Source organism: Myotis nattereri, assembly GCF_964212035.1.
Source record: "Myotis nattereri genome assembly, chromosome: 1".
In the NCBI taxonomy this organism is placed as follows: Eukaryota; Metazoa; Chordata; class Mammalia; order Chiroptera; family Vespertilionidae; genus Myotis; species Myotis nattereri.
The window spans coordinates 138,140,675-138,168,338 of NC_138075.1; the positions used below are offsets into that span (position 1 = coordinate 138,140,675).

The window sequence follows — 27,664 nt, forward strand, 5'->3', positions numbered from 1 at the left end:
TCCCCGCGATGGCTGGTTCTGCCCCTGTCCAGGCCTAACGCCTCTGGCCGAGGCATTAGGCCTGGGAAGGGGACCCCCAGCTCCCTGCAGTTGCAGACTCCGCCTCTGCCCAGGCCTAATGCCTCTGTCCAAGGTGTTAGGTCTGTGCAGGGGACCCCCAGCTCCCCGGGATTGCAGGCTCCACCCCTGCCCAGGCCTAACATCTTTGGCCAAGGCTTTAGGCCTGGGCAAGGGACCCCTAGCTCCCCAGACTGCCGGCTCCGCCCCTGCCCAGCTCCCATTGCCAGCTCCACCCCTGCTTCCCGCTATCACTGGCCCGGGTGTCAAAGGCATCCGGTTCTCCAATCACGGCTGGGGGGCAGGGCAAATGTGGCCCTTTGCCCTGCCCCCTGGCTCTTAGCTCCCCTCTGGGTTTCCGATCACCATCAGTGGCAGTGGGCTTCTTCGGTCCTTTCCCTTTCGCCTCCCAGCGTTGTGCCTACATATGCAAATTAACTGCCATCTTAGTTGGCAGTTAATTTGCATATCACCCTGATTAGCCAATGGGAAGGGTAGCGAAGTTATGGTTAATTACCACGTTTCTCTATTATTAGATAGGATAGATTTGCAATTGGGCAATTATGGTCCATTAAGACCAACTTTCCCACTATAGTTTTTTTAAAAATACATTACTCTGTCATTATATAGTGATCAAATTTTACCATTATATCTTTTAAAAATGAAATGGGCAGTTATTACCTGTGAAGACATAAGCTTTAAAACAATCTTTTATTTTAGATGATACTCAGGGTGAATTTTTGTTACTCTCTCTGATGATAAGAGTAGATGGCAGTGAGAAAATATACTGCATATAACAATCTGCTTGGTTAGTTATTGCTGTATTCCAAAACAATAGACAGAAAAAGTGCCCCTTATTGCCACCACTAACTTCTTTAGTGGATTCTGTGACCCAAAAGTCCCTTGATCTGTTGCCCATCTCCATAGGGTAGGCTCTGCCAAGTGGCATCTGGAGTCAGGTATGGGAGTAGGAGTCAGAGAGTCTTGCAAAATAAAATAAAAGGGACCTCCAAAGCTCCCCCAAGCAATCAGAGGTAGAAGCTGAGAAGAGAGCTAGAGAAAGAGAAAATGGCTAGGCAAGACCACAGAGCTAGAGATGTGAATGTGTGGTGAAGCTGTAGCTGACCATTTGCCAGGGGTGATGTGCAATATTTAATTTGAAATAGCATCTTCATGATATAAACTGTCCCTGTCAGTTAACCTTCTTCAACTTCCTCAAACTTACAAATGCAAAGTTGTCATGTGAGTGGATGCTTTTAGTAGAAATCACAGGACTGGATTGAATTCAGCATCTAATTAAACAAAGTGTGAACTGGGATGGCAAGCGGGGCACAGTGAGACTCGGAATGTGCTTTAGTTCGGTGGGAGGAGCCCATTCACAGCGACAACCACCATGACACCATGGCATCTGCAGACACCAGAGGACACACTCTAGGCTACCACAAAGCACAAAATTGGTTTGACCCGAATTTATTTGTATCTGAAGGTACAGAGAGAACACAGCTGACATCAGCTACCACATATAAAAATAAAATTTTTAATAGCAGCCATAAAAAACTATAATTGGGTGCCTACTCTGTGTCAGACACTTCACATACACTAAGCTATTGACTTCTTCATTCATATTACCTTAGATTTTTAAATGATAGTGTATGCACATATTTAAAAAAACTGCAAATAGAATAGTATGCATGAACATATAACTCTTACTTCCCAGAAGCTAAGGTATTGTTGTTTTCTTGTTTTTTAGTTTTTCTCATCGTTATCATTATAAATAAACTAGAGGCCCGGCGCACGAATTCATGCACCAGTGGGATCCCTTGGCCTGACTTGCAGTGATGGGGCCAAAGCCAGCTCTCTGACATCCGTGAAGGGTCCCAGATTGCAAGAGGGTGCAAGCCAGGCTGAGGGACCCCACTGATGAACGATCAGGGCCAGGGAGGGTTCGTGGGAGGGCTCCAGGGTGTGTCAGGCCCATCTCACCCAGTCCCAATTGGCTGGACCCCAGCAGCAAGCTAACCTACTGGTTGGAGTGTCTGCCCCCTGGTGGTCAGTGCGCATCATAGTGACTGGTCAAACAGTCAAACAGTCAGACACTTAGCATATTAGGCTTTTATTATCTACACTAATAAAAGAGAAAAATGGTAATTGGCGTACGGTGATACCGTTTTCATTGGCTAATCAGGGCTATATGCAAAATAACTGCCAACAAGATGGCGGCTAATTTGCATATGTAGGCACAATGCAGGGAGGCAAAAGGGAAAGCAGGAAGAAGCCCCCTGCCACTGACAGTGATCTGAAACCCAGGGGGGAGCTAAGAGCTAGGGGGGAGGGGAAAGGCGGCCCTGCCCCCCAGCCATGATTGGAGAATCAGGCGCCTGTGCCGCCCTGGCCAGTGATAGCAGGAAATAGGGGTGGAGCCAGCGATGGGAGCTGGGCACGGTCGAAGCTGGCAGTCCCAGGAGCTAGGGGTCCCTTGCCTGGGCCTAAAGCGAAGCCCACGATCGCGGCGCCCCCCGCTGCCACTGCAGGTCCCCGCTGCCCGGGCCAGACGCCTAGGCCAGAGGCGTTAAGCCTGGGCAGGGGCAGAGCCTGCAACTGCGGGAAGCTGGGGGTCCCCTGCCCAGGCCTGACACCTCTGCCAGAGGCCTCAGGCCTGGGCAAGGGGCCAATCAGGCGATCGGAGGGTGATGGGGGTCAACGCCTGAGGGCTCCCAGTATGTGAGAGGGGGCAGGCTGGGCTGAGGGACACTCTCCCCCCCCCCCCCCCCCGACACCCAGTGCATGAATTTTGTGCACCGGGCCCCTAGTATAGGATAATAGCCTTTATTGATTTGGGCTCTCCACAAATAAAGATTAAGATTTTAGAGCAGCCGTGGGCAAACTATGGCCCGTGGGCCGGTTCCGGCCCGTTCGGCTGTTCTATCCGGCCGCGGAGCCGAAAGAGCGGAGGGTTCTCTTGCTCTCCCTTCCGCACCTTCACCAGCAGCAGTGTTAATATGTATTAGTTCACACAAACACTCCATCCATGCTTTTGTTCCGGCCCTCCGGTCAAGTTTAAGAACCCACTGTGGCCCTCGAGTCAAAAAGTTTGCCCACCCCTGTTTTAGAGCATTCATATTACCTTCCACCTTCTCTCCCACCTGCTTGTTGTTGCTTTTATAATGATTTTGATATATATAAACTTGTATACTTGATATATTAACTCCTCCCTGTGAAAATGGAAATTTATTTAGACTTTTATATTTTCCCACATATTCACTCACCTAATTTCAAAGTTTTTAGAAGGAATGTTATTTTTATATTGTCAATGTCTATAAGATTGTTCTCTAACTATAAGTAAATCCTCCATGCTTTATCTACACATTGACTCTTAAAAACTGAAATCTAGTAAATAATATTAACAGTGTGTTTATGCGAATACCACTTATTACAGGCCTAAGTAATTGAAACTCATAGAGAAGGAAGTGTAAACCTGTTACTAAACTTTGCCACTGAAAAAAGTCTCTTCCAAGTGTTAGTTTAATGTTTCAACTTTTATTTTTTTCTAGCTTCCCTGACTTCTGAGTCAGACCTAGTTTCTCCCTTTTATTGTGTGCAAATAACCCTGCATATCTTTTTTTCTTTTCATACTTAGTTTTGAATATAAGAATATAAGAATATAAGAATATAAGAATATAAGAATCAGGGTTCAAACATTTTTTTTTCCTTTTGAATACTTTGTTTTATTTTCTTGTAGCAACCACTGTTTAACTTTCCTCATAATTTATGTCTGCTATTTTACATTATTTCTGAGACTTTTTTCCACTTTAATTAATTAGATCTTCAGCTGTGTCAATTTTATTATTCACTCTGCCCATTGCTATTTTTAAAAAAATTGTTACCTTCAATAAATTATTCTTTTCCTCAGATTTTTGTTTTTGTTTTTCATAGCAGCCTGTCCTGCTTAATGGATAAAAGTTTCTCTTGAATGTTTTCCAAAATGTATTTATTTTTAAAGGTTGTATCTGTTTCCTAAATTAACTGTTTCCTACAGGGCTAATGACTTTGTTTATTTTCTTTGTTTTTTAACTCACTAAATATTTGCTGAATTACTACTTTGTGCCAGGAAACATTTGAAGCACTGAAGATACAATAGAAAAGAAAACAGGGCTGAAGCAGAGAAAATATATTTGAGAGGAATTATGAAAGAGATAGAATTTAGGGCAATTTTGAGTGAGAAGAGAACTGCCTATAATTTCTTATATGAGCAACTAGATGGAGAATGGTACTATTCACTATGATAAGAAAAAATAATAGAAATAGGGACAATTTTGTGTGCTAGTTCTCTCTCTCTCTCTCTCTCTCTCTCTCTCTCTCTCTCTCTCTCTCTCTCTCTCTTTCTCTTCTCCTCCTCCTCCTGCTCCTCCTCTTCCTCCTTCACCTTTTATTAAGGAAGAATTTGGTAAATGCAGTTTCAGACACAGTTTGAGATACCCATGGCACAATCAAATAAAAACCCACAATAGGCAATTGGGACAAGGGCCTGGGATTTTTGAGTGGGATCAGTTCTAGAGATAGAATCAGGAGTCACCAGCTAAAGACTAGAATAAGGGCATTCATGAAATTTATAGAAATGGAAAAGCATAAGGTCAGGGATAGAAGGCTGTGCCTGGGCACAGCTGATCTGTAGTTCTGATTCATCCCTGGCTGATAGAATTCTCAGGACTGGCTTAATCCTAACCTGGGTCCTAACCCATTACTCTTACTTAGTTTTGTAAACTCTAACTCCTACTCCATCAGTTCCTGCAGTCCCGGGGAGCTCTTTGGTGATCCTAGAACGACCCCTATAATTTTCCCCTTCGTTGTCTACACTGTATCTCAAACTTCCTAGAGGAAACTGCCACCCACCACCACCAGTATAGTGGCTGTCTTTCCAAGGCTCACATGACAGGAAGCTAATCAAACAGAAAGTCTAAGGCACAGCAACACCAATTTGACAAAAACAACGAGAAGTCTTTGTTATCATTAGCTTCCTTGGCTTCAAAAACCTGGGGTCCCCGAGGTCCCTGAAGGCACGCACCTTTGGGGGCCATACCACCTATTTCTTCTCAAATAAAGGGCATGATGCACCTCAAATGCCTCTCTCCCAGGGCACAGGCTGAGAGTGAGTTCACTGCCATCTGGTTAATAGGAACCTAGGGAATCACTGGGGAAAGGGCCACAAGCTTTGGAGGGCATTTGCCAGTATGGTAACAGAGAAAAAAATAACTCAAATTTGAAAAATTAATCCATGGAAAGTTAGAAAAACAAGTTGGTAAAACAAAATAAGCTTCCATGTAGAAAGACATTTATATTTATTTATTTCACTATGTCCAAAGTCATATCAGTAATTGAAAGTTTATTAAAAAACAACTCTGTGTTTAAATTCACACGTAGTAAAAATTTTCAAGGCTCCCTTTTCCTGACTCTCATAAAATGAGGGCTTCTATGATAGAGATAAGACTGTGCTAAAGCATATTTTCTGTAAAGCAAACAGTCATTCAGTCTCTCCAACAGACAATACTCTTCACAGTGATAATGACAAAGATAGCTTCTCTTTTCAGGGGGGGGGGGGGGGAAGCACCACAGTAGACGAGAGTGTTTGCTCTCTAGTTTGAGTTGAACTTTCAGCTTTGCTAGAGCATGTTATATTGGATACTGGCTCTGTCCACATTAAACTGTCATTTTGTTTTGTCAGCTGCTGACATTCCACTTTCTCTGGAACACACACGCTGGTCTTTATGTGGCTACTGCACTGACAGGTACAAATATTGGATGGCTGAACAATAGCTAGAGGTGGAAATGAACGGTAATATCAATATGAAAGTAGATAGCTTCCTAAGTAGGAAAATGTAAATGAACAATTATAAAGGTAATCAAAAGTTGTGATTAGAAATAATTTCTTACAAATATTTCTCACTTTCTTTTAAGTTTATATATATTTATAACTAAAAATTCATAAAATTAAGAAATGACATTTCTTTATAACAGAAGTTATAATTCTTAAATTTGTTTCCCATTTTAAGTACTTAACATTGTTTTAAATGAAAACATTTCATAAATATAATCATATAAATTAGGAATGAACAGCCAAGGTTTATTGTAACAGAAGTACAATGATGCATATTAACGAGCACAGAGCAACCATATTCCTTATCATGTCTTCTTTCTCTTTTTCCTTGTCAGTGAAAGAGTCATTACATTCTGTCATTTCCTCTAATTTCCACAAACATACCTCTTCTGAAACGTTGACCATTCTTCCTGGCCTTAATGCCTCTTTCTCCTTTAAATCATATTACCATCAAAACAATCTTTCTAATGCATTCTGAAGGTGATCTTCTGTCTCTAAAACTTCATTCATCTTGACTTTTAATTAACATATTTTTTTCTTTTCAATTCCTAAGCAAACAACTCTTTTTGAACACCAGTAATGTGCCAGTGGGTGGTGGTTAGTGGGAGGAGGGAGTGACAAAGCCACATGAAGAGAGGAGAACTAGCCTCATGTCCTTATAATCTGGAGAGAAGAGGCTTGAAAATTAGGAACATTGAGACTAAAACATAAGGCTTTATGCAAGCGAGCACTAATCACTGTGTAGATCAGAAGTCAAAACAAAATATCTATCTACATATAACACTAGTAAATTTGCTTCTAACAAGAATATTAAGCTAGAGAACTTCTTAAAAAATATGACAAGGCTTTCCTCATTTGATGTGCTTCAAGGGTGCTACTGCTCCCTGTCTGCCCAGGGCCTCTGAAACATTTTGGCAGGTGACTGAGCTATGAAGCCCTATGGAATCCAGGTTGATCCAGGCCATATGCAAACTTCAGGCATATCTTCTCAAAGGCCTGGAAGCCCACCTAAATCATTGTGGGGCTTGGCCTCTTCATCTGGCTCCAGATTATCTAGACTTTATGTTCACTGTGGGAAATCAGTATATAGAAGCAGCTTCGCATCTATGAAATTATTCAATATAAAAAATTTGTAATCAGAACACTTCCAAGATGGAAATGTCCCTATTAAATATTATGAAGCCATTGTTTATAACAGCAATGGAAGAGAAACAGTGTTTCAGGAAGGCACCGTACATTGATAGAAATTGGTTAACTAAACTGTGCTACTTCTATGGCGTGAAATACTGCACATGAGTGATTATATATATATTCAATGGTATTGAATGAAGTCCCCCATATCTTGTTGTATGTGCAAATCTTCATCAAGTTTTGTCTGAAAGGATTTTTACAAAGGATTTTTAATGATTATCTCAAGGTGGCAGATTCTTTCTTACTTTATTTTGGATAAGTATAAATCTGTTTTATATAACAAATTCAGATTTCTGGCTTTCACATAGGATGAAAAGAAATGCCATTCCAAGACTAACAACAAGAAAAATTCAGATACACTACAAAATGGCAACTTTTCTTGAACCTATCAGAGAATTAGAGTCACAACCAGATGACCTGCATTCCAGGGGAGCGAGCCTTTCCAAGGGGAGTTATGACACATGAAGAGTCTTACCTACAGCAGAAGCAGTACCATCCCAGTAGCAACACAAGCAGATACAAAAAAAAAACACAAGCTAAAATATAAAGAACTACTGAAGAGCATTATGGGTTAGGAGAGCAGTTTGAAGTAGCTGGGGGCACATGCTTATAGAAGAGTTCATGCTCACAGCTTCATTCACGGTTTCTTACAAGATGCTCATGAGAAAAACTGAGGGCAGGGCAGGAGGCTTATGATGGTGCAGGCTTGTGGAGGGGATCAGCTGCTGCTAAGAGAAAAGTATCTTCCCAAGCCCTTTTATCCCAGGAAACAAAAGACTTAAGTTCCTGGAAGAGGGGAAGCAAACCCTCTGGCCAATCAGACTCAAAGAAGGTGATCAGTGGAGAAGTGTTGGGCACCAAGCCCTACCCCCTTCGCAAAAGGCTGGGGAAAGCATCAGAACTCCTGCTTACAGAGCACAGATAAACACATATGACAAGGGCGAAATAAAAGAAGCACTTTCCTCCTCTGGGTGAGGGGTTGGTGATGGTCTTATGCCTTAGAGACTGTGCTAATACCAACCGGAGTTTCCTAGAATTGCAGCAGGGATAGGAACACCTAACCAAGGTCAAGTTTAGGCATAAGGCAGAGGTAGACTGCCACAGGGAAGAGGGACAGGAATCCTGAGAAAGATCACTTCTAAGGGCCAAGCATATAGCACTTTCCAGAGACTGTCTTTTGATTAGAATAAGGAAAAAACCATCTCTCCCCTCACTTATGAAGTACTAGGCAATAGCAGTCTATTACCAAAGGAGGAACAGATACATAAAGAGAGAACCACTCTATGGCACAGGTGGACAGGTTCTGCTGAAAGCTAAGGGTGGAACAGCACACACTCCCACTCTAAACACATGCCTATCACAAAAGGAATATCTAGGCTGTGGTCCACTAAAATGAACCACAGCAACAAGCAAACTCACCTCAACACAACTTCTGGCTATATGGCTCAGTGCTTTATAGCCTGATATAAGAAGAGGCATGCCACCCTGGTTGGATGGCTCAGTTGGTCGGAGCATCATCTTGTGCACCAAAAAGGTTGTGGGTTTGATTCTGGACAGACATACACCTAGGCTATGTGTTTGAGCCCTGGTTGGGGAGCATGTGAGAGTCAACCTATCAATGTTTTTCTCTCACATAGATTTTTTTGTCTCTATAATCAATAAACATATCCTCGGGTGGGGATAAAAAAGAAAAAAAAGAAGAGGCATGCCATTTCCAGGTATGAACACTATTTACTTCAGTCTCTATTAGCCTACACATGATGTCTGCCATTCAAAAAAAATTATGAAACACACAAAAAAGCAAGGAGAGAAGAACCTACTGTCAGGAGACAAAGCAATCAACAAAAAACAGATTCAAAGATGACCCAGATTTTGGAACTATGAGATGGGGACTTTAAAATAACTATAATTCAAATGTTCAAGAACCTAGACCAAGGGTGAATAACATGCACGATACATAATAGATAGGGAATTTCAGCATAGAGATGGAAAACATAAGAGTCAAATGGATCCCAGCCAGTGTGGCTCAGTGGTTGAGCGTCGACCTATGAACCAGGAAGTCATGGTTCAATTCCCGGTTAGGGCACATGCCCAGGTTGTAGGCTTGGCACACGGGAAGCAGCTGATCAATGATTCTCTCTCATTATTGATGTTTTTACCTCTCTCTCCCTCTCCCTTCTCTTTGAAATCAATAAAAATATATTTTAAAAAATAATAATAAACAAAAAACAATGCGATGGAAAAAAAGTCGAATGGAAATACTAGAAGTAAAAAAGACAATACCAAAAATGAAATATTTATTAGTTAGACTCATCAGTAGATTCAAAATTTCTTTGTTATACTCATCAGTAGACTCAATACAGCTGAGGAAAACAATCAGTGAATTTGAAGGTAAGTCAACAGAAATTCCCCAAACTGAAACAAAGAGGAAAACAAATTTCAGAATTACTAAACAGAACCTCCATGAGTTGTGGGACAATACCAAACAGCCGAACATAGGTGTACTTGGAGTCTCAGAAGGAGAAGGGAGAATGGGGCAAAAGAGATAGTGTTCTAATTAATTGAAATAATGGTCAAAGGCTAATAAAAGATGTCAAACCACAAATTTCAGAATTTCAAAGTTCACTCAGAAAAGAGAGAGAAACAACAAACACCCAAAGAACATTATAATTTAATTCTTGAAAAGCAAAGATAAAATTTTAAAGGCATTCCAAAGTAAAAGACACATTAGAGAAACAAAGTGAAAATTTACAGTAGATTTTTTTTATCAAAAACTATGCAAGACAAAAAGACAATGGAATTACATCTTCAACGCATTAAAATAAAAATGTCAATCCAGACTTCTACACTTGGAATAGTTCTATCAAAAACAAAGACAAAATAAATTTTTTTTCAGACAAACAAAAGTTGAGAGAACTCTTTGTCAGCAGATCTGTACTATAAGAACTTGGGGGAAAAAGTTTTTCGGGAAGGAGGAATATAATCCTACATGGAAACTTAGGTCTACATAAAGAAATGAAAGCTCCAGAAATGGCTTAAATGAAGATATCAAATGCAAATCTTGCTGTAATAAATTATATCAGTTATTGTTACATGAAAATATCTACAGGGTGTCCCCCCAAAATGTATATATACTTATCATACATTATTAATTCCAATGGGTTAAATCTGAAAAGAAAGAAACATCAATTGAGCTATCAGCTGTTAACGAGTATCTACATCTTTATTATTAAACTTTACAATTTTGTTTACATATGAAACTTTACAATTTTGAAGGGTACAACGTGTCAGGAACTTAAAAAGCTGTACTTTTGTTGGAAACATTAGAAAGACTATGCAAAGGCATTTAAATCAAGACCAACGGACTTGCCTATATGAATTTCATAGTGACTTTCTGGAGAGCATTCTATTAACACACTCTTTATTGCTGAGACAAAACTATTTGGTGGGAGATTTCAAAAGGTACCTAGGATGGTACTGACTTCTTATTAATCTCTTATCAACCAGCTGCTTGGGTGCTTTAATCTGAAATCTTTCTTGTTTTCCTAGTACTTACTCTTCTAGCTCTTCCAATGGTGGTATAAGAATCTGAAATTGTGTATTGAAATCTTTCTAAGTTTAATATAAAAATTACCTTTAAAATGTGCTTATGACTTATTTAATGTAAACCAGATAGACATGCTACATATTTTAATCAAAATCCACTTGCATATTCTCAACTAGAGAAAAAGACAACCAGAATTGCACTCTAGGTTGCCTAGACACATGCTCACCAATTCTGGTGGCATAAAACCAAATGTGGGTTTACCATATGCTCTCAACCCTCAGATTAACTGGACTCCATAACATGGGTTGTAGGTAACTTGTCTTTCATTTCTTGATATTTATATATATTTATATATTCAACAAAGGAATGAATCCCCACTTAATATTGATGAAGAGGATCCTCAATCTATTTTCAAGTGTTTTAAAAGCCTAAATAAAAGTGTATTTTAATTCTGTAAGGGTTGCACAAGCTCACAAAACTTAAGAACTCTTTAGATTTGGCTAGCATTAAATCAATTCAGTGATATATCATTGATTAAGTCTGAGCAGATATGCAAGTTATGGTAGGAGTAATATATAATACATGAGTAAATTTGAAAAAACAAATAACTTTGCTTTTGTTAATCCTCACCTGAGGATATATTTTTCCATTGATTTTTAGAAAGAGTGGAAGGAAGGGAAGAGAGAGAGAGAGAGAGAGAGAGAGAGAGAGAGAGAGAGAGAGAGAGAAACATGAATGTGAGAGGGACACATTGATCAGTTGCCTCCTGCATGGGCCCCAACCAGGTTGGGGATAGAATCTGCAACCCAGGTACATGCACTTGACTAGGAATCAAACCTGAGACCCTTGGGTGCACGAGCTGATACTCAAACCATTAAGCTACATAGGACAGGATCAATTAACTTTTTTGTTTTATTTAAGGTTTTCTTGATGAACAAGAAGGGATTACACTGAGGAGAAGAAAACAAAGGATATCAAATGAGGAAAAGTTTAAATACCACCCTCCATGAAAATACATTCCTGAAAAAAAATTTATGTATTGTAATTTACAGAAACGTCCTTAGGGTTTGAGGAGAAAGCTGGGACCTGGAGACCCTAGGCCTGAAGAAATCAGGGCTGGGGAAACTAACAAGTTGCTAGTGTTGGATCCAAAAAGGGTAGATGACAGTCCAATGCCAGTGTCCAAAAGGGTGTGGGTACCTTGGGCTTGATTCTGGCCTTGAGTGTCAGCAGTTCTATAATATAACTCATAGCATCAAACAACAGAATTGATCATGGCAATTAGGATGAGTGACAGCAGTTCAAAGTGTTCAGTCTTCTGGGAGTCAGACCCAAGTCTGGGCAGTGGCAGGACTCTGGCCAAATGACTTGGTGTTCAAGACTGGCCTCAACTCCCAGTGGGAACTGGAGAGAAGACCACAGCTGAAGCCAGGCAGATAGAATGAAGCAACACCAAGCAGTCGGGGGTAAGATGGCTGCTTTGTGTGCTCCCAAAAGTCAAGGATGATATTACATGTGGTCAGGACCTGCCATCTCACCCCATGACTGAAAATGTCTAAGGAAGACTAGAAATTGATGCAAATCTCAGATTTATCTTTTCCTGGTTTTTATGGTAATATCTTAGGATTTAAGTTAAATGATACTGAAATATAAATAAAATTTTATAATCATCCTCCAACAAATACACAAGAGACAAAGTATAAAACCCTTCAATTGATTTTAGCAATAAAATTTATTTGTGCAACAAGTATTAGATATTATTTTCACTAAAATATTTTTAGTTTCAAAAATTTTATTTTCCAAATACAAATGGAAAGTATTCAATTTGTCATCAAACTATTCAGAATAAAATGCGGTAGGAGCTGGTGCCATTTTGGGGCTCAGCCCATCTGGTTTTCCAGATGACCTAATAAATTTATAATCCCTTAAATATGCTGTAGAAAGTAAAAGCCCCCTTTCAGTTGAATTTTAAATAGGAGATTTTCTATTTCAGTTCTCTGAGAACAGAATATAAAGTTGAACTCATTATAACGGTAAATGAAAATTTTGATTTCAAAATAAAGCAAATAATTGTAGTACTGGTATATTACTTCATTTACCTCTATATTTTAAAGTTATTCATAATATGAGATCGAGATACAGCATAAGGGGAAGAATTCTGTGTCAACACAATCTATCAAAATACAGTAAATATTCTTTGACAGCATCTGAAGACCATGCACGTGTCCAGAATGGTGCTATCGCTGTATTTCGGCACCACCCCCTGGGGTCAGATCAGCAATGAGCACAATGCTGACTTTGCCACAATGCTCTGTGGAACTGTCAAGTGTCTGCTTTATCCAACCAAGCCACGGGAAAAAAGAATGAAACAATGAACAGGTTATATTATTTTCTTCTCAGGTGGCATTTATTTTAAACTTCATGTGCAATTTAGTCAAATAAACAGGTTGTAGAGGAAAGGAATGGGAAGTTTCAGAAAGAAAGATTTTTCCTTCACCCAAGTAGCCTATGATATATATACCTATAATAATAACAATTCTATATCCTATAATAATAACTTTTTAAAAAATACTAACCTGAAGGGTGACTATGGTCACAATTGCAAAACTATTGCAAAAAAAAATATTTCACCTAACAACTCTGGAATGAAAAGAATCATGTTCTAGAGCTTTAATTAAAGTCTGGTATCAAGTACAAATTGCTTTGTGCTGCATGCACTTTAAGAATGGGAACATAGCTGACCTTGTCCCATGTCCCATTTCCCACAAACAAGGGTCCTACTGCTTTCTGCGGATCTGAGCACACACCACATGTTCCGCCAGCATAGACCAGGTTACCCCACGGACGCTCAGAAATCTTCCAGGGAAGCATTCACTGGGTGCAACCTCAATTAACGAATTACCCTGGCTGGGGGGTGGGGTAGGGAGACCTGGAAATCCAATTTAACCTTGTTCTGTGAAACCTTAATGTTTGAAATGCTTTACAGATATCAAAAAATAAACTTTGCACAAAACACTGTCCAAATACAAATTTTAAGTTGTGAAATCGTTCATAAATAGAAATCAGACAGCAATGTTCATATCGCGTTTTTCAGACTGGCTAAACACTCGGTTTATCACTGTGTACTCCAGAGTGAGACATGTGTGCTGTTCCCACCGAATGACACAGATTTCAAAAAATAAGTATGATTAATTGGATAAGTTAAATGACTGAGTTAAAAGTTCCTGCAGCAAGCTCTCTGTTTGGTCATTTACACGTGGTAGTATTATTAAACCTTTAAAGATCATTTTTAAGGTGTCCAACTACCTCAATATAATAAAAATATTTAAAAGAGAGAAACAGAAAAATTATAACCAGAGTGCCTATAGTTAACCTATGGTGAAGAATAGACCACATGGGAAGGTGATATAAGGGAGCCCTTATAGTAACAAAATTATTATTAACAACAAAAGTACATATGCTAGTAATAACGGTGAACTAGAAAACTACATTACGCTGTAAAATCAAGTTAATTAATAGAAAGATGGAATACCAGGTTACGTCATCTCTCCCCTCCCCCAGTCCAATTTTCACTTATTGTTACACATTAACTTTAGAGTCTCTCCAGCTAACAAAATGTACTATTATGTGTTGGCAACAGCAAGATAACCGTAATAGTGGTTAGAAGGAAAAACTGTTATCCTATGAGAAAGTCCTATTGAAATGACATCTTCTGAGAGATCCTGTCTACCTTTGTCTCTCCTTTATTGTGTATGTTCTGTGAGAACAGGCAGTATTCCTGTCCCCTGTGGCAGCAATTTTGGAAACTCCATTTTGATCTGTAAATTAAGGAGTTTCTAAACTGGAATTCTAGGACTGACTTACAGCCCTGGGCTTGCTGTGGGAATGGGGGCAGCTCCCCCTGCTGCTGTCATCTCGGGGTCTGGGACCCGTCACTCTGTCCAGTTGCTAACTCTGCTGGGCAGCCCTGTCCACATTCATCTCAGAGCCTTGACGCACAGAGCCAGCCCTTCAGCTTGATTTCTGGCAGCTGGAAGAGCCTTCTGGAACAGGATATGGGCTTGACCACAGGCTTACTAAGTCCAAGGCGTGGACTAGAGCCCCTCACCCGGTATGGCTGGTCTTTCTGCCCCGTCAGCAGGCAGCACCACCTACTCAGGCAGGGTTCTCCCTTGTTTGTGTCTTTGTTTTTTTGTTCTTTTGTGAATCAAAAACAAAAGCTTCCCAAGACCTGGATTCTAAAAATCTTACTTCTAGAACCCAAACACGGGCCAGTCATGTGCCAAATTTCCCCCCAAATGTCATTCTCCTCCTTGAGAAATTACATTAGTTTCCAGTTGACTAGACTTCCTACAAAGTGAAAATATTTTTAGAAGACAATGCTTTTTCTCAACCCCTGGCCTCTCTCTACCTGTTGTCTCACTCCTCCGCTGGCTATGAGCAGTGAGCCATCTGCCTGGGAGTTGGCATGAGATGCCCAGATCTTTCTCTGCCCAGTGGAACAAGGACGACACAGACGCAGGGTTCTGCTCAGCCCCACGGTGCCTTGCGTGTTAGGGAGGCAGCTCTGCCCCCTGTGGGAGCAGGAGGAATGACTTGGGAACATGTGGAGAAAAAAACTGAGTATGGGACTCAAACATGTGGGCGGAGAGACTCTTCATGAAGTGCTGTGCGTTGGCCAGGTGACTCACCAAGTGACTTCTGTTTCCTGAGAGCCAGTGTGGAAAAGGAGCCTTGACCAGTTACCCAATTCACAGTGCTCACAGGAAGGACCAATTGCTCAGAGAAAGACAACCGGTCCCATAACTAAGGGCAGAAGAAAGTTCCCCAAAAGACCACATGAAGGGAGGCATTGTGTAATGCCACGAGCAGTGCCTCAGCAACGTCCACATAACAAGCCAAGGTCGAACTGAACATCACAGAGCTACTTCTGGACATGCCCTTTATGGAGATGAACTGTACTGCCGCAGACCCAGCAAAAGCAATTCTGATCACTGGGGAAGGGGCTGTGCAAACAGATGACAATAGAAGTTAATTCTTGCATGCACGGCTCTGATAGTGTGAGCCAGTCCCAGGTGTCTATTTAGAATACGAGCAAGCACTCTGAATACTTGCTTGTCCTTGAGGGAAGCTTCGTTAAGCTTCTGATAGCTATTGGGCAGTAATGAGTTAGAGATTATACAGCCTAGAAAGTGCTTGGCATATAGATTCTCCAAATCTCGCTAATTTAATAGAGATCTACGAAGCCTTACTGACTAAGTTAAATAAGCCATTGAGCTGAGGATAGCAGTGGCATCTTCTTGGGTAAGTTAAGGGACCTAACAAAGACATACTGGTGCTGAGAAAAGCACCCAGAGCCCCTGCCCAGATGTGTGCAGGGAGTCAGGAGAATCAGGTGTGTTGACACTGGCGACCTTGCTGATGCTGGGTGTGAGGTATGATCTCGGTTTCGCTATTGCTAACAGCACAGGAGCCCCTGTGCAGAAGAAGGTGTCACAGGACGTGGCCACTGGCGCAGGTCTTACCTCAGAGTGCTTTTGCTTTAAAGATTTCCTTGAAGTCTTCCCTCTTTTTGTCTTAGACCCTGAAGTGCTGGGAAAAGAGGATGGCTTTATCCTGTGTTGTGAGGACCATGGTGAAAACGTGAGCTCTTTCCCCTTCAATGATCTTGAGCCCTGGCACACAAAAAGAACCAGCTCTGTTATTCTCACTTCCTTCTTCGGATTCGTGTCCCTTTATTTTCTTCCCTTGCCCTGAGCTGAAGTAGCAGAGTGGAAGTGTTCAGTCCCAAAGGACCTGGATCTGTTCTTGCTCCCAGTCCCGCAATCCCCCTCAAGGCCTAATTTAACTTGCAAATTAATGCTAGTGTACAAAGAATAACATACCTTCAGATCAGTGGTTTCTGGAGTCACCTGGAAAAGGAGTGGAGTATGGTGGTAGCTTGAGGATTGTATCTTAGTAAGAAGGCAGGGGAATAGAAGGTAGGAGTGAAGGGACAGAAATGTGGAGACAAGCCATTGAACCTGAGCATCATCAGTACGCCAGGATGACACCTTTCACTTATGCCAGGCTAGCTTTCTCCACTGCTTACACTCAAGTCTCCTGGCCTCCCATTCACACTTCTTGCCTCACTGATAAGTATCTTCTCTTTCAACTCAAGATGCCAAAAAAGAGAAGCACAGAATAAAAGAAAAAAACTTAAATGCAAACCTTGCCACTTACGATGTCCCACTTTTTTCTCATTTCCATTTCTTCTTTATGTTTACTAACCTGTGAAATGAAAGACCCATGTCATTTGGTATTGTTTGCAAAGATTAAAAGGGAGAATTTTCTATAAAACTACCTTTAGCAATGAAAGAGTAACATCCTAAACCATGTGACTGCCAAAACTATTATGGGAAAATAAGTTACAATGTTGAATATGATTTAGAAGAGAAAATAAATTTGTACCTAGGAAGAAAAGCATTTAAAAAAGTGAACAGAAATAGACAAAATTGTAAGTATTTATAATCATTAGCATTTATCCATGGCTTTAAGCATAATAGAGATTATAAAGAAACATGCACTGTTTGCTGGTGTGGTAATAATTTGTTTCATATGTTATTAAACTAGCTATAGATCTCAGGCCTTATACATTTTTTTTGAGAAAATTCAGATAATTTAATAGTCAAACTTCAATAATGTAATGAACATAATTTTATTTGTTTTAATTATTATTCTTTTAAATCCTCACCTGAGGATATGTTTATTGATTTTAGAGAGAGAGGGATGGGGGAGGGGGAGAGAGAAAAAAATTATTGATGTGAAAGAGAAACATGGGTCAGTTACCTCCCATGTGCACCATGACCGGGGATCAAACCCGAAACTTAGGTATGTGCCCTGACCAGGAATTGAGCCTGCAACCTGTAGTTGTAGGGGATGATGCTCCAATCAACCGAGCCACCCGGCCGGGCAATATGAATGCAATTTTAATTCAGAAAGTCTAGAGACCCTTATTTAGTAGTTTGCAAAACTAAAGCATTGAGTTAACTTAATGGAATTTTAAGGTTGTTGCAGAAGTATCTGTACTTCTACATGAATTTAGCACCAAACACACCTTTGTGTGCTTGCATCCAACTGTGATGAGCCCATGAATGCCGAGTTGGTGGAGGCCCTTTGTACTGAACAAGATATCAACCAAAATGAAATGGATGAAAACAAGAAACTAGGGGAATGGGTAGCCTCTGTAAAATCAACAGACAGGAAAAATCCTGTCAAGTGGTTGGTTGCAGTTGTGTGGTGGTTAAGGACTTTGGCAAACAGTCTCAGGCAAAGGATATCATTGAGGCGTACTTCCATGCAAGAAATTAATACATAAACTTGGATTTTGTTTCTCAAAAAAAAAAAAAGAAGTCAATTTTAATTTCTAGGCATTAAAGGCATTTTATTAATATTTTTTAAAATTGAGGTGTAATTGACACATAACCTTGCATTAATTGTTGTACATCAATATTTATATTTATTGAAAAATCATCACCACAAAAAGTCTAGTTAATATCTATCACTACATAGTTATAATTTTTTTTCCTGTAGGGACTTTTAAGATCTACTCTCTTAGCAACTTTCAAACATATGATACAGTGGGGATGCCTACATCCTCATGACTTATTTATCTTGTAACTTTAATTTCATTCCTTTGATTCCCTTTACCCGTTTAGCCCACCCTCACCTCCCACCTCTGGCTACCACCAATCTCTGTATTTATGAGTTTGGTTTTTTGTTTTTATTTTAGATTACACACAAAGTGAGATCATATAGTATTTGTCTTCCTCTGACACTTCACTTTGCATAATTTCCTCAAGGTCCATCCACGTTGTCACAAATGTCAAAAAAATATATTATTAATGCATTCTTCAATAAACAAGTTTTAATAATATGAATTTGTAAGTATTGCCAGTGATCTGAATCTGAATAATCTTATTATGAAAGTAAACAATGATGAAAAATACCTCTAACCATTAATTTCATTGGTGTCTAAACATCAGCTATAATATATTTTCAAAGATATTTCTTCCCTCATGGACACAGACAATAGGATGGTGAAGGGCTGGGGTTGGTGAGGGCTAGAAGGGGCCAATCAGTGGGGAGGTGGGGATATGTAATACTTTCAACAATAAAGATTTTGTAAAAACTATCTCTTCCCTATTGATAGATCAGAACTCAATAAAATGTAACTGTCTCATGACATCTTCGGGTCTGGGAAGATAGTAACTGATGTCTGTGAAGAACTGTGTTAGGTTATCTCAGTGGGTTTAAATTCAAGGCTAATGTTATAATTAACTTCCATGATAATGGTTTAAAAATAAATCCTAAAAAAAAATAGAAAACTGGAGGCATTACACTTCTTGATGTCAAACCATATTATAAAGCACAGTAATTAAAACAGTATTGCTCAGTGGTTAGAGTGTTGGCCAGAGCACTGAAGGATCACAGGTTTGATTCCCAGTCAAGGGCAAACAGTCTCAGGTTTGGGTAACAGGTTTGGTCCCATCCCTAGGTGAGGGAGAGTGGGGGAGATAACCGGTCCATGTGTCTCTCTCACATTGATGTTTCTCTCTCTCTCTCTCTCTCTCTCTCTCTCTCTCTCTCTCTCTCTCCTCTCTCTCTCTCTCTCTCACACACACACACACACAAACAAACAAAAAAACAATATGGTTCTAGCATAAAAAACAGACATGTAGACCAATGGAACAGAATCAAGAGCCCAGAAATAAACCCATATATGTGCAGTCAACAAATATTTGACCAAGTAGCCAAGAATACTCAATGAAGAAAATGCTCTTCAATAAATAGTGCTGGGAAAATTGGATATTTACATTTAAAAGAATGAAACTAAAGCCCTACTTTATACCACTCAAAAAATTAAATTGAATGAATGAAAGACTTAAATGTAAGACTGGAAACCATAAAACTCCTAGAAGAAGACATTGAGAAAAATCTTTTTGACATGGGTATTAGTAATAATTTTTTATATGATGCTCAAAACACAACAAAAGCAAAAATGAACAAGTAGGACTATATCAAACAAAAAAGCTTCTGAATAGCAAAAGAAACAACAAAATGAAAAAGCATCTATAGGCTAGGAGAAAATATTTGGAAATTATCTACACTGATAAAAGACAAACATGCAAATTGACCATACCTTTGCTATGCCTTAAGCCACGCCCACCAGCCAATCAGAGCAACTGTATGCAAATTAACCCAACCAAGATGGTGACCGGCAGCCATGGAGTTGGAGCAAGCAGGAGGCTTGGTTGCCCCAATGATGGAGGAAGCCAAGCATCCCAGCTCCGGCCGGCTCTGAGCCCAACTCAAAGCAACAAAGTTTCAATTGTAGAAGATAAATAAACCCCAGATACCTGATTTCAGCCACCCGTGGCCACGGAGCTGGAGCGAGCAGGAGGCTTCCCTCCCGCCCACCTTGGCCGGCTCTGAGCTCCTCTCAAAGCAACAAAGTTTCAATTATAGAAGGTAAATAAATCCCACAATAAAAAAAAAGAAAAAAAAGGAGAAGCTGTGAGCTTCCGTCACCGGGGGGGCTTGGCCAGCCTGAAAACGGCCCTTAGCCCCTCACCCAGGCTGGCCAAACCTCCATGGGGTGAGGGTCCCCACTGGGGAGGGCTTGACCAGCCTGCAAACAGCCATCAATCCCTCACCCAGGCTGGCCAGGCACCCCAGTGGGACCCCCACCCTGATCTGGGACACCCTTCAGGGTAAACCAGCTGGCCCCCACCCATGCACCAGGCCTCTATCCTATATAATAAAAGGGTAATATGCAAATTGACCCTAACAGCAGAACGACTGGGAATGACTGGTCACTATGACACCCACTGACCACCAGGGGGCAGATGCTCAATGCAGGAGCTGTTCCCTGGTGGTCAGTGCACTCCCACAAGCCAGGCTGATGGCTGCCAGCACAGTGGTGGTGGCGGGAGCCTCTCCCACCTCCTCAGCAGCACTAAGGATGTCTGACTACAGCTTAGGTCTGCTCTCTGCTGGTAAGTGGACATCCCCCGAGGGCTGCCGGGCTGCCAGAGGGCTGTCTGACTGCCAGGGAGCCGGCCTAAGCCAGCAGGTGGACATCCTCCAAGGAGTCCCAGATTGCAAGAGGGCATAGGTCAGGCTGAGGGACCACTCTCCCCCACCCGAGTGCACAAATTTTTGTGCACCAGGCCTCTAGTATATTTTATAAGGAGTTAATATCCAAAATATACAGCTCAACAGCAAAAAACAGCACAATCAATCCAATTAAAAATAGGCAGATGATTTGACATTTTTCCAGAAGATATTCAAATGGCCAACAGGTTCTCAACCTCACAAATCATCAGGGAAATGTAAACCAAACCACACTTGTTAGAATGGACAAGAAAGAACAAGAGATAACAACTGTTGACAAGGATGTGAAGAAAAGGGAACTATTGCACACTGTTGGTGGGAATGTAAATCGGTGCAGTCACCATAGAAAACACTATGGAGATTTCTCAAAAAATTAAAAATAGAACTACCATGTGACCCAGAAATTCCACTTCTGGGTACTTACCTAAAGGAATAAAAAGGCACTAACTTGAAAAGGTATGTGCACTACCATGTTCACTGAAGTATTAGTTACAATAGCCAATATAAGTAACCTAAGTGTCCATCAATAGACAAATGGATAAAGATGATATGATATATATATATATGTAATGGAATCTTACTCAGCCATAAAAAAGAATGAAATCTTGCCATTTGTGACAACATGGGTGAAATTTAAGGGCATTATGCCAAGTGAAATAAATCAGACAGAAAAAAAATCTTATTTATAGTAAAATCTAAAAAGAAAACCAAAACCCCACACTTCATAGCCCAGTAGGCATGGTACAGTCATTGCGTGTCTGCCTATGAACCAGAAGGTCACAGTTCAATTACCCGTCAGGGCACAAGCCCGAGTTTCAGGCTTGATCCCTGATGGGGGGCCTGCAAGAGGCAGCCAATCAATGATTCTATCTCACCACTGATGTTTCTATCTCCCCCTTTCCTTTCCTCTCTGAAATCAATAAATATATTTTTTAAAAAAACACACAAATGACCTCATAACCTCATAGATACAAGGAGCAGATTGGTGGTTGCCAGAGGCAAGGAATGGAGGGGCGAAATGGTGAGGGTGGTCAACAGGTACAAACTTCTGGTTATAAAACAAATTAAGTCCTGGGGATGTGAGGTACAGCATGGTGATTATAGTTAATGACACTGGATTATATATTTAACGTTGCTAAGAAAATAAATCAAAAGTTCTCATCATGAAACGAAGTTTATAACTGTGTGGCGATTGATGTTAACGAAACTCATCCTGGCAATATTTTGCAATATATACATATATTGAATCATTTCTTTGTTCACCTAAAATACAAGTTATATGACAATTATATTTAAAAGTAAAAGAATGCCACTAAGCATAGGCATCTTAGGAAAATATAACATTTTTTCATATGCTTCCCTTAAAGCCAATGTAAGGATACAATTGCTCCATATTTTATTGCTTACCTATACTTTTTACTATCAGCTCTATGACTTTTAAAATGAGGCTTTAACTAGGCCAGAAAATAAACTGTATAAGCAAGCATGGAACAAAAAAAAAACCGTCAGTGAGAACGTTTTTAAGTTTTACAAATTGACTCTGGTCCCTCTACCTTCTCCCACTCCTCCATCTGGGTGCAATCACAAACCTTCATTTCTGGAAAAAAGCACTCTGGCAAGAAACAAAGGAAGCCCAAGTAGCCACAAAGCCAGGCTCCCTCCGGTGAATAACAGAATGCCTGGCAGGGGGCGAGGGGTGCCAAACAGTGACCTTGCTGTGCTCAACGGTATGCCATGGAAAGCTTGGTTGTAAGAGGAACCTGAAGCTTACTGCCTCCACTGAAAACAGGGACCCCAACCTAGTTTTGAGGGACTGAGTCTCTTATGCTGTTGTGGGGTTTGTGATAAAAGATCTTGCTGCTTGGCAACAAGCGGGGGCTCAACAAACTTCTAAACAACGAAATAAAAGGTGATTGGTTCCCCCGGGGGCAACAGAATAGCACCGGTTAACCTCATAAAGTTCAAATAAAGAGGAAAAGTGATTCAAAAACTATGGGGACTGTTCTTAATACAGGCGCAAACTTCCTGACTGAGTACTTTAATTTCTTGTCTAACATTGCTAACAAACGGGCGGGCAATATAACCTTTGCTTCTCACTCTATAATAGCACTTTCCATTTCAATGACAACATTTAGTTGTTTTCAGAAGCAACTCCTGGACTTTGGAAAGAAGAGGGTGGGGTAGGGTGGGGCAGAAGAGATTCACCAAGTATACGCAAATAATTAAGCCATTTTTTTTTTTAATATGCAGGTATTTAAGGGTAAAGAGTTCAAAATAACGTATTTGTTAATACATGGTTTCTGTGACTAGCTAGCCATCTTTTTTTTTTTTCTTTGCCTGCATTCACAAGTTGGTTTCATAGAAGGCTGTATTGTAGTCCGGGAGCATTGTTTTGCATTAATTTCTATGACAAGGAACCCAAAACACATGGTGCCGAGAGTAACAAAACAGAGTTAGGAAAACAGTCATGACTTGGCACAAAGTGTGACAAGCTGTAAAAAGAGGCATGTTTCAATATCTGAAGTGGTGTGGATTTCCTATGAACAACCTTTTCTCTTCTAAACAGTATCATATTCTTTTCAGGCACATTTAGAACGCAAGTCAAGCTGTGTTTTATTTTTGATTATAATAAACACAGTCAGTTTACTGTAACAAAGACATACTAGTGGTGATCAGTTGAAAGCCAAAATACAACCCCATAAGCTGGGCGGGGGGTAGGATAGGGGGACCCGGGGGTGGGTAGTCAACTGATAAAATAAAAGACCAGCCGTCTGGAAAGTTCTCTTAAAAGAACATAAAAAGGCAGTGTTTTCTTATGAAACTAACACAGAATGCCAAAATATCTAACTTGGCTCTTTTTTTTTGTCACTAAGGGCAATTTGTAACTAAAAATAGAAAATCCTTCAAAATACTGGGCTCTCCATAATAAAATTCAAAAATTTCATACACTACTTTAAATTATAATACTATTTCTTATGTAAAACTCTTCTACATAATAAGTATATTTGTTATAATACTAGTCAAATGATCATTTTAAAATGTTTATAATTATGCATGCACTTAGATGATTGATAAAGGGAAAGCGAATAGTTCACAATAAACAGGTACAAAGACAGTTTAGAAAACTCTCATGATTAAATTAAATTCCTGAATTCAAATTTATTAGGAAATAATGTAAATCACCTTACCATTTCTTGAACTAACACTTTTTCAGCATTAAGTTCAGCCTTCAGTTTATCTCTACCTTCAGTTAACTGAAAGAGAAGAACATTACATTTTGATTATAAAAACAGACCACAGAAGAATTTAGTGAAATATATTTTGTTTCTGAATATGAGAAAAACAGATCCCAATATGATTAAAGAAAAAATTAAATGTCTAATGCTAAGCGAAATAAGCCAATCATAGAAAGACAAATAGCATACGATTTCACTTATATGTGGAATCTAATGAACAAAATAAACTAACAAACAAATAGAAACAGATTCATAGCTGTCAGAGAGAAGAGGGTAGGAGGCCTGGGTGAGAAAGGTGAAGAAATTAAGAAAAAAACATACAACCTCATAGACAGATAATAGTATGGTGATGACCAGAGGGAAATGGGGGTGGGAGAGGCAGGAGAGGGTAAAGGGGGGATAAATGGTGATGGAAAGAGACATGACTTGGGGTGGTGAACACACAACACAATATACATGATGTATTATAGAATTGTACACCTGAAATCTATATAATTTTATTAACCAATATAACCCCAATAAATTCAATAAAAATTAAATGTCTACAGATTACCATGTACTAATAATATATTACCATATAATTATTACCAGACACCCAGTGCACAAAAATTGTGCGAGGGGGTGGGGAGTGTAGGTGGGGTCCCTCAACCCAGCCTGCACCCTCTCCAATCTGGGACCACTCGGGGGATGTCCAACTGCTGATTTAGGCCCGATCAGTGCTGGATTGAGGCTAAACCGGCAGTTGGACATCCCTCTTGCAATCCAGGACCGCTGGCTCCTAACGGCTTACCTGTCTGCCTGCCTGATCACCCCTAACCACTCTGCATGCCAGCCTGATGCCCCTAACTGCTCTCCCCTGCCAGCCTGATCCCCCTAACTGCTCTCTCCTGCTGGGCCTGATCACCCCTAACCACCTCTGCTTCAGCCCCACCACCATAGCTTTGTCCGGAAAGATGTCTAGAAGGTCATCTGGAAGATGTCCAGTCTAATTAGCATATTACCCTTCTATTAGTATAGATACTTTTATCATATAAGCAAACAAAATATACACAGAAAATGTCAATTTATTTACAACCTTTGTTATCTCCAAAAATGTGATATCAATACATAATAAAGCAAGTCTTAATTAGTCAAAAAGAGTGATTTACTCTACCACCCATTTCTTATTTTAGGTTTTTGTGATATATATGTATACTAGAGGCCCGATGCACAAAATTCACTTCAGAGTAGGCCTTCCTTCCCCCAGCGGCCAGCACCCAGGACCTGGGCTTCCCTCACAGCCCTGGCTTCATCTGGAAGGTCATCTGGAAGGACATTCAGAAGGATGTATGGTCTAGTTACCATATTATGCTTTTATTATTATAGATATATATAGCCATATTTCATACCAATTAAAAACAGCCAGTGTGCTCCCAGGGATGAAGTGCAGAGACCCCAGGAGGGACCGCTATGAAGCTGAACCTTGCAGAGGTGAGGCAGGCACGGGCTGGGGAACAGTGTGGTGACGGTAAAGAGAGGAGTTTTATTTCCAGGCCCACAGTCTCTAAGGTCCCCTTTCCCCAGCATCCCCCCAAGATTCCCAGGGGAAGGTTCTCAGGTCCCCCGGACAGGCTAAAAAATAAATAAATAAATAAAATAAAAAATAAAAACAGCCAGTGTGGCTCAGTGGTTGAGTGTCAGGAGGTCACTGTTCGATTACAGATCCAAGCACATGCCTGGGTTGTGGGGGTGATCCCCAGTGTGGGGCATGCAGAAGGCAGCCAATCATTGATTCTCTCTCATCATTGATGCTTCTATCTCTCTCCCCCTCTACCTTCCTCTCTGAAATCAATCAAAATATACTTAAAAACAAAAAAGAAAGAGAGCAAGAAACATTGATGTGAGAGAGACACATAAATTCGTTGCCTCCTGCATGAGCCTGGGCCGAGCCTGGGATCAAACCTGAAACCCTTCAGTGTGCAGGCTGACCACTGGTTTTGATATCCGTTCAATTCAATTAATTCATATATTCACTAATTTAATAAACATGTAGGGGACACCCTTTAGATGCCTAGCATTTTGTTTGGCTATGGAAGTATAAAAATGAGCTAGAGCAGATCCCTTCCCCTGTAGTATCCAGTATGGTAGGAGAGTAATGTGAAATCACTATAGAACATAAAGACAAATGTTACATCAAATCTTCAGGTAGTCGAAAAGCATAAAAAATCCACATAACACAGCAACCGTAATTATAATAAGGTCTGTTATTCCAGGTTTTAACTTCGCAAGAGTAGTACCATCGACAAGGGTCTTGAAGAAGATGCAGAAATTCAACAAGCTGGAGAAGGAGGAAGGTGGAGGAAACAGCCAACAAAACAGCAGTGTAGACAGAGGGAGGCATCGAGTAAGGGAGGAACTGGGAAACCTTTGGTGTTATATGACTTAGGTGCTTACACAGAGGAATGGCAGGAGATGAAGGCAGAAGGAGATTCAGGGTGTTATTATGAGGGGCCTTGCTCGCCACAGTTAGGAGGGGAAGGCAGAATGATGTAATGAATAGTAGTTGGTTCAAGTCAAAGCTCTGCTTCTTACTTCTGTGTGAGCAAGTTAATTCTCCACTTTAAGCTTTGTCTCATATAATAAAGAGTTATTGTGGGAGGAATTTGAGATAGCAAATATGAAAGTGCTTAGTTGTTGCTGATATTAAAAATCACTGGGTACATTTTAGGGTAGGCTGGTTTTATACTGACGGCGATGGGAAACCATTGAGGGTTTTAGCACATTAGATTAGGGTACTGGATAACTATGGCAGTAGAGAATGACTCTACTCAAATCGACCCCTCTTTCTTCTTCCCTCGCTCCCTCTCTTCTCCCCTCCCTTCCTCTCTCTTTAAAATCAATAAACAAATTTGGCAAAAAAGAAATTGAGGATGAGGACAGAGTTAAAATTAAGGAGGTGGCATTTAGGGAAAATCTAAAGCAGGAGAGAAAGGTTTAGAAGTCACTGGTAAACAGGTGTGCCAGTTATGGGAGCATCTGAGGTCAGCCAGAGAAAAAAGAATAAAACCAAGGCCCCAAGAATAGTATTTCAGGGGAGACGGAGGAAGAGAAGCTTCTGACAGACATTGCTTAGAAAAGGATGAAGAAGTGTGTGAAAGGTCAGAAGCAAGCATTACTGCAGAAGACACCTGTGATGTGAGGCATAGTTCTGTCACCTACAGTAGAAAATTCAAGAAGGAAAAAGATGGGAGAGAATTAAGGGCAATATGGATCTCATCGTAACCCAATCAACAGGACAACTAGCATCGGGGGAGAGGAGAAGAGGCTGGTTTTCTTTGAAATGATATTTAAAGAACAGCAAATGGCAATGGCTTTGGAAGGCACAAGAGAGAAAAAGACTGATGAAGAAAGGTCCCAGAAGAGAATAAAGAAGAGGTGGAGTCAGGTCAACAGGTGGAAGGAGGAATCCAGGAAAAGAAGAATGTCCCCTCTTCTGCTGACAATGAGTAAAGGTAAGCTAAGTGACAGAGTAAGTAAGAGAGTGCCGAGGAGGAAAAACATCCCAGTGTCCATCATGTTCTCTGTGCGTTACGGAGCAGTGCAGGGAAACGGAGTGCTGGCATTGAG

At 40.5% G+C, this 27,664-nt stretch overlaps 1 protein-coding gene across 1 annotated transcript in view; it reads right to left on the reverse strand.

Moving 5' to 3' along the window:
- LOC308530513 (uncharacterized protein C10orf67, mitochondrial) overlaps positions 1-27,664 on the reverse strand; it is a 152,272-nt gene that overhangs the window by 74,885 nt on the left and 49,723 nt on the right. Inside the window, exons 9-11 of the mRNA XM_081107221.1 lie at positions 24,011-24,076; positions 16,878-16,937; positions 16,193-16,342 (exon numbers count right to left, since the gene is read on the reverse strand). Coding sequence (XP_080963347.1) covers positions 16,193-16,342; positions 16,878-16,937; positions 24,011-24,076 — 276 coding nt within the window. The remainder of the gene's footprint in view (positions 1-16,192; positions 16,343-16,877; positions 16,938-24,010; positions 24,077-27,664) is intronic.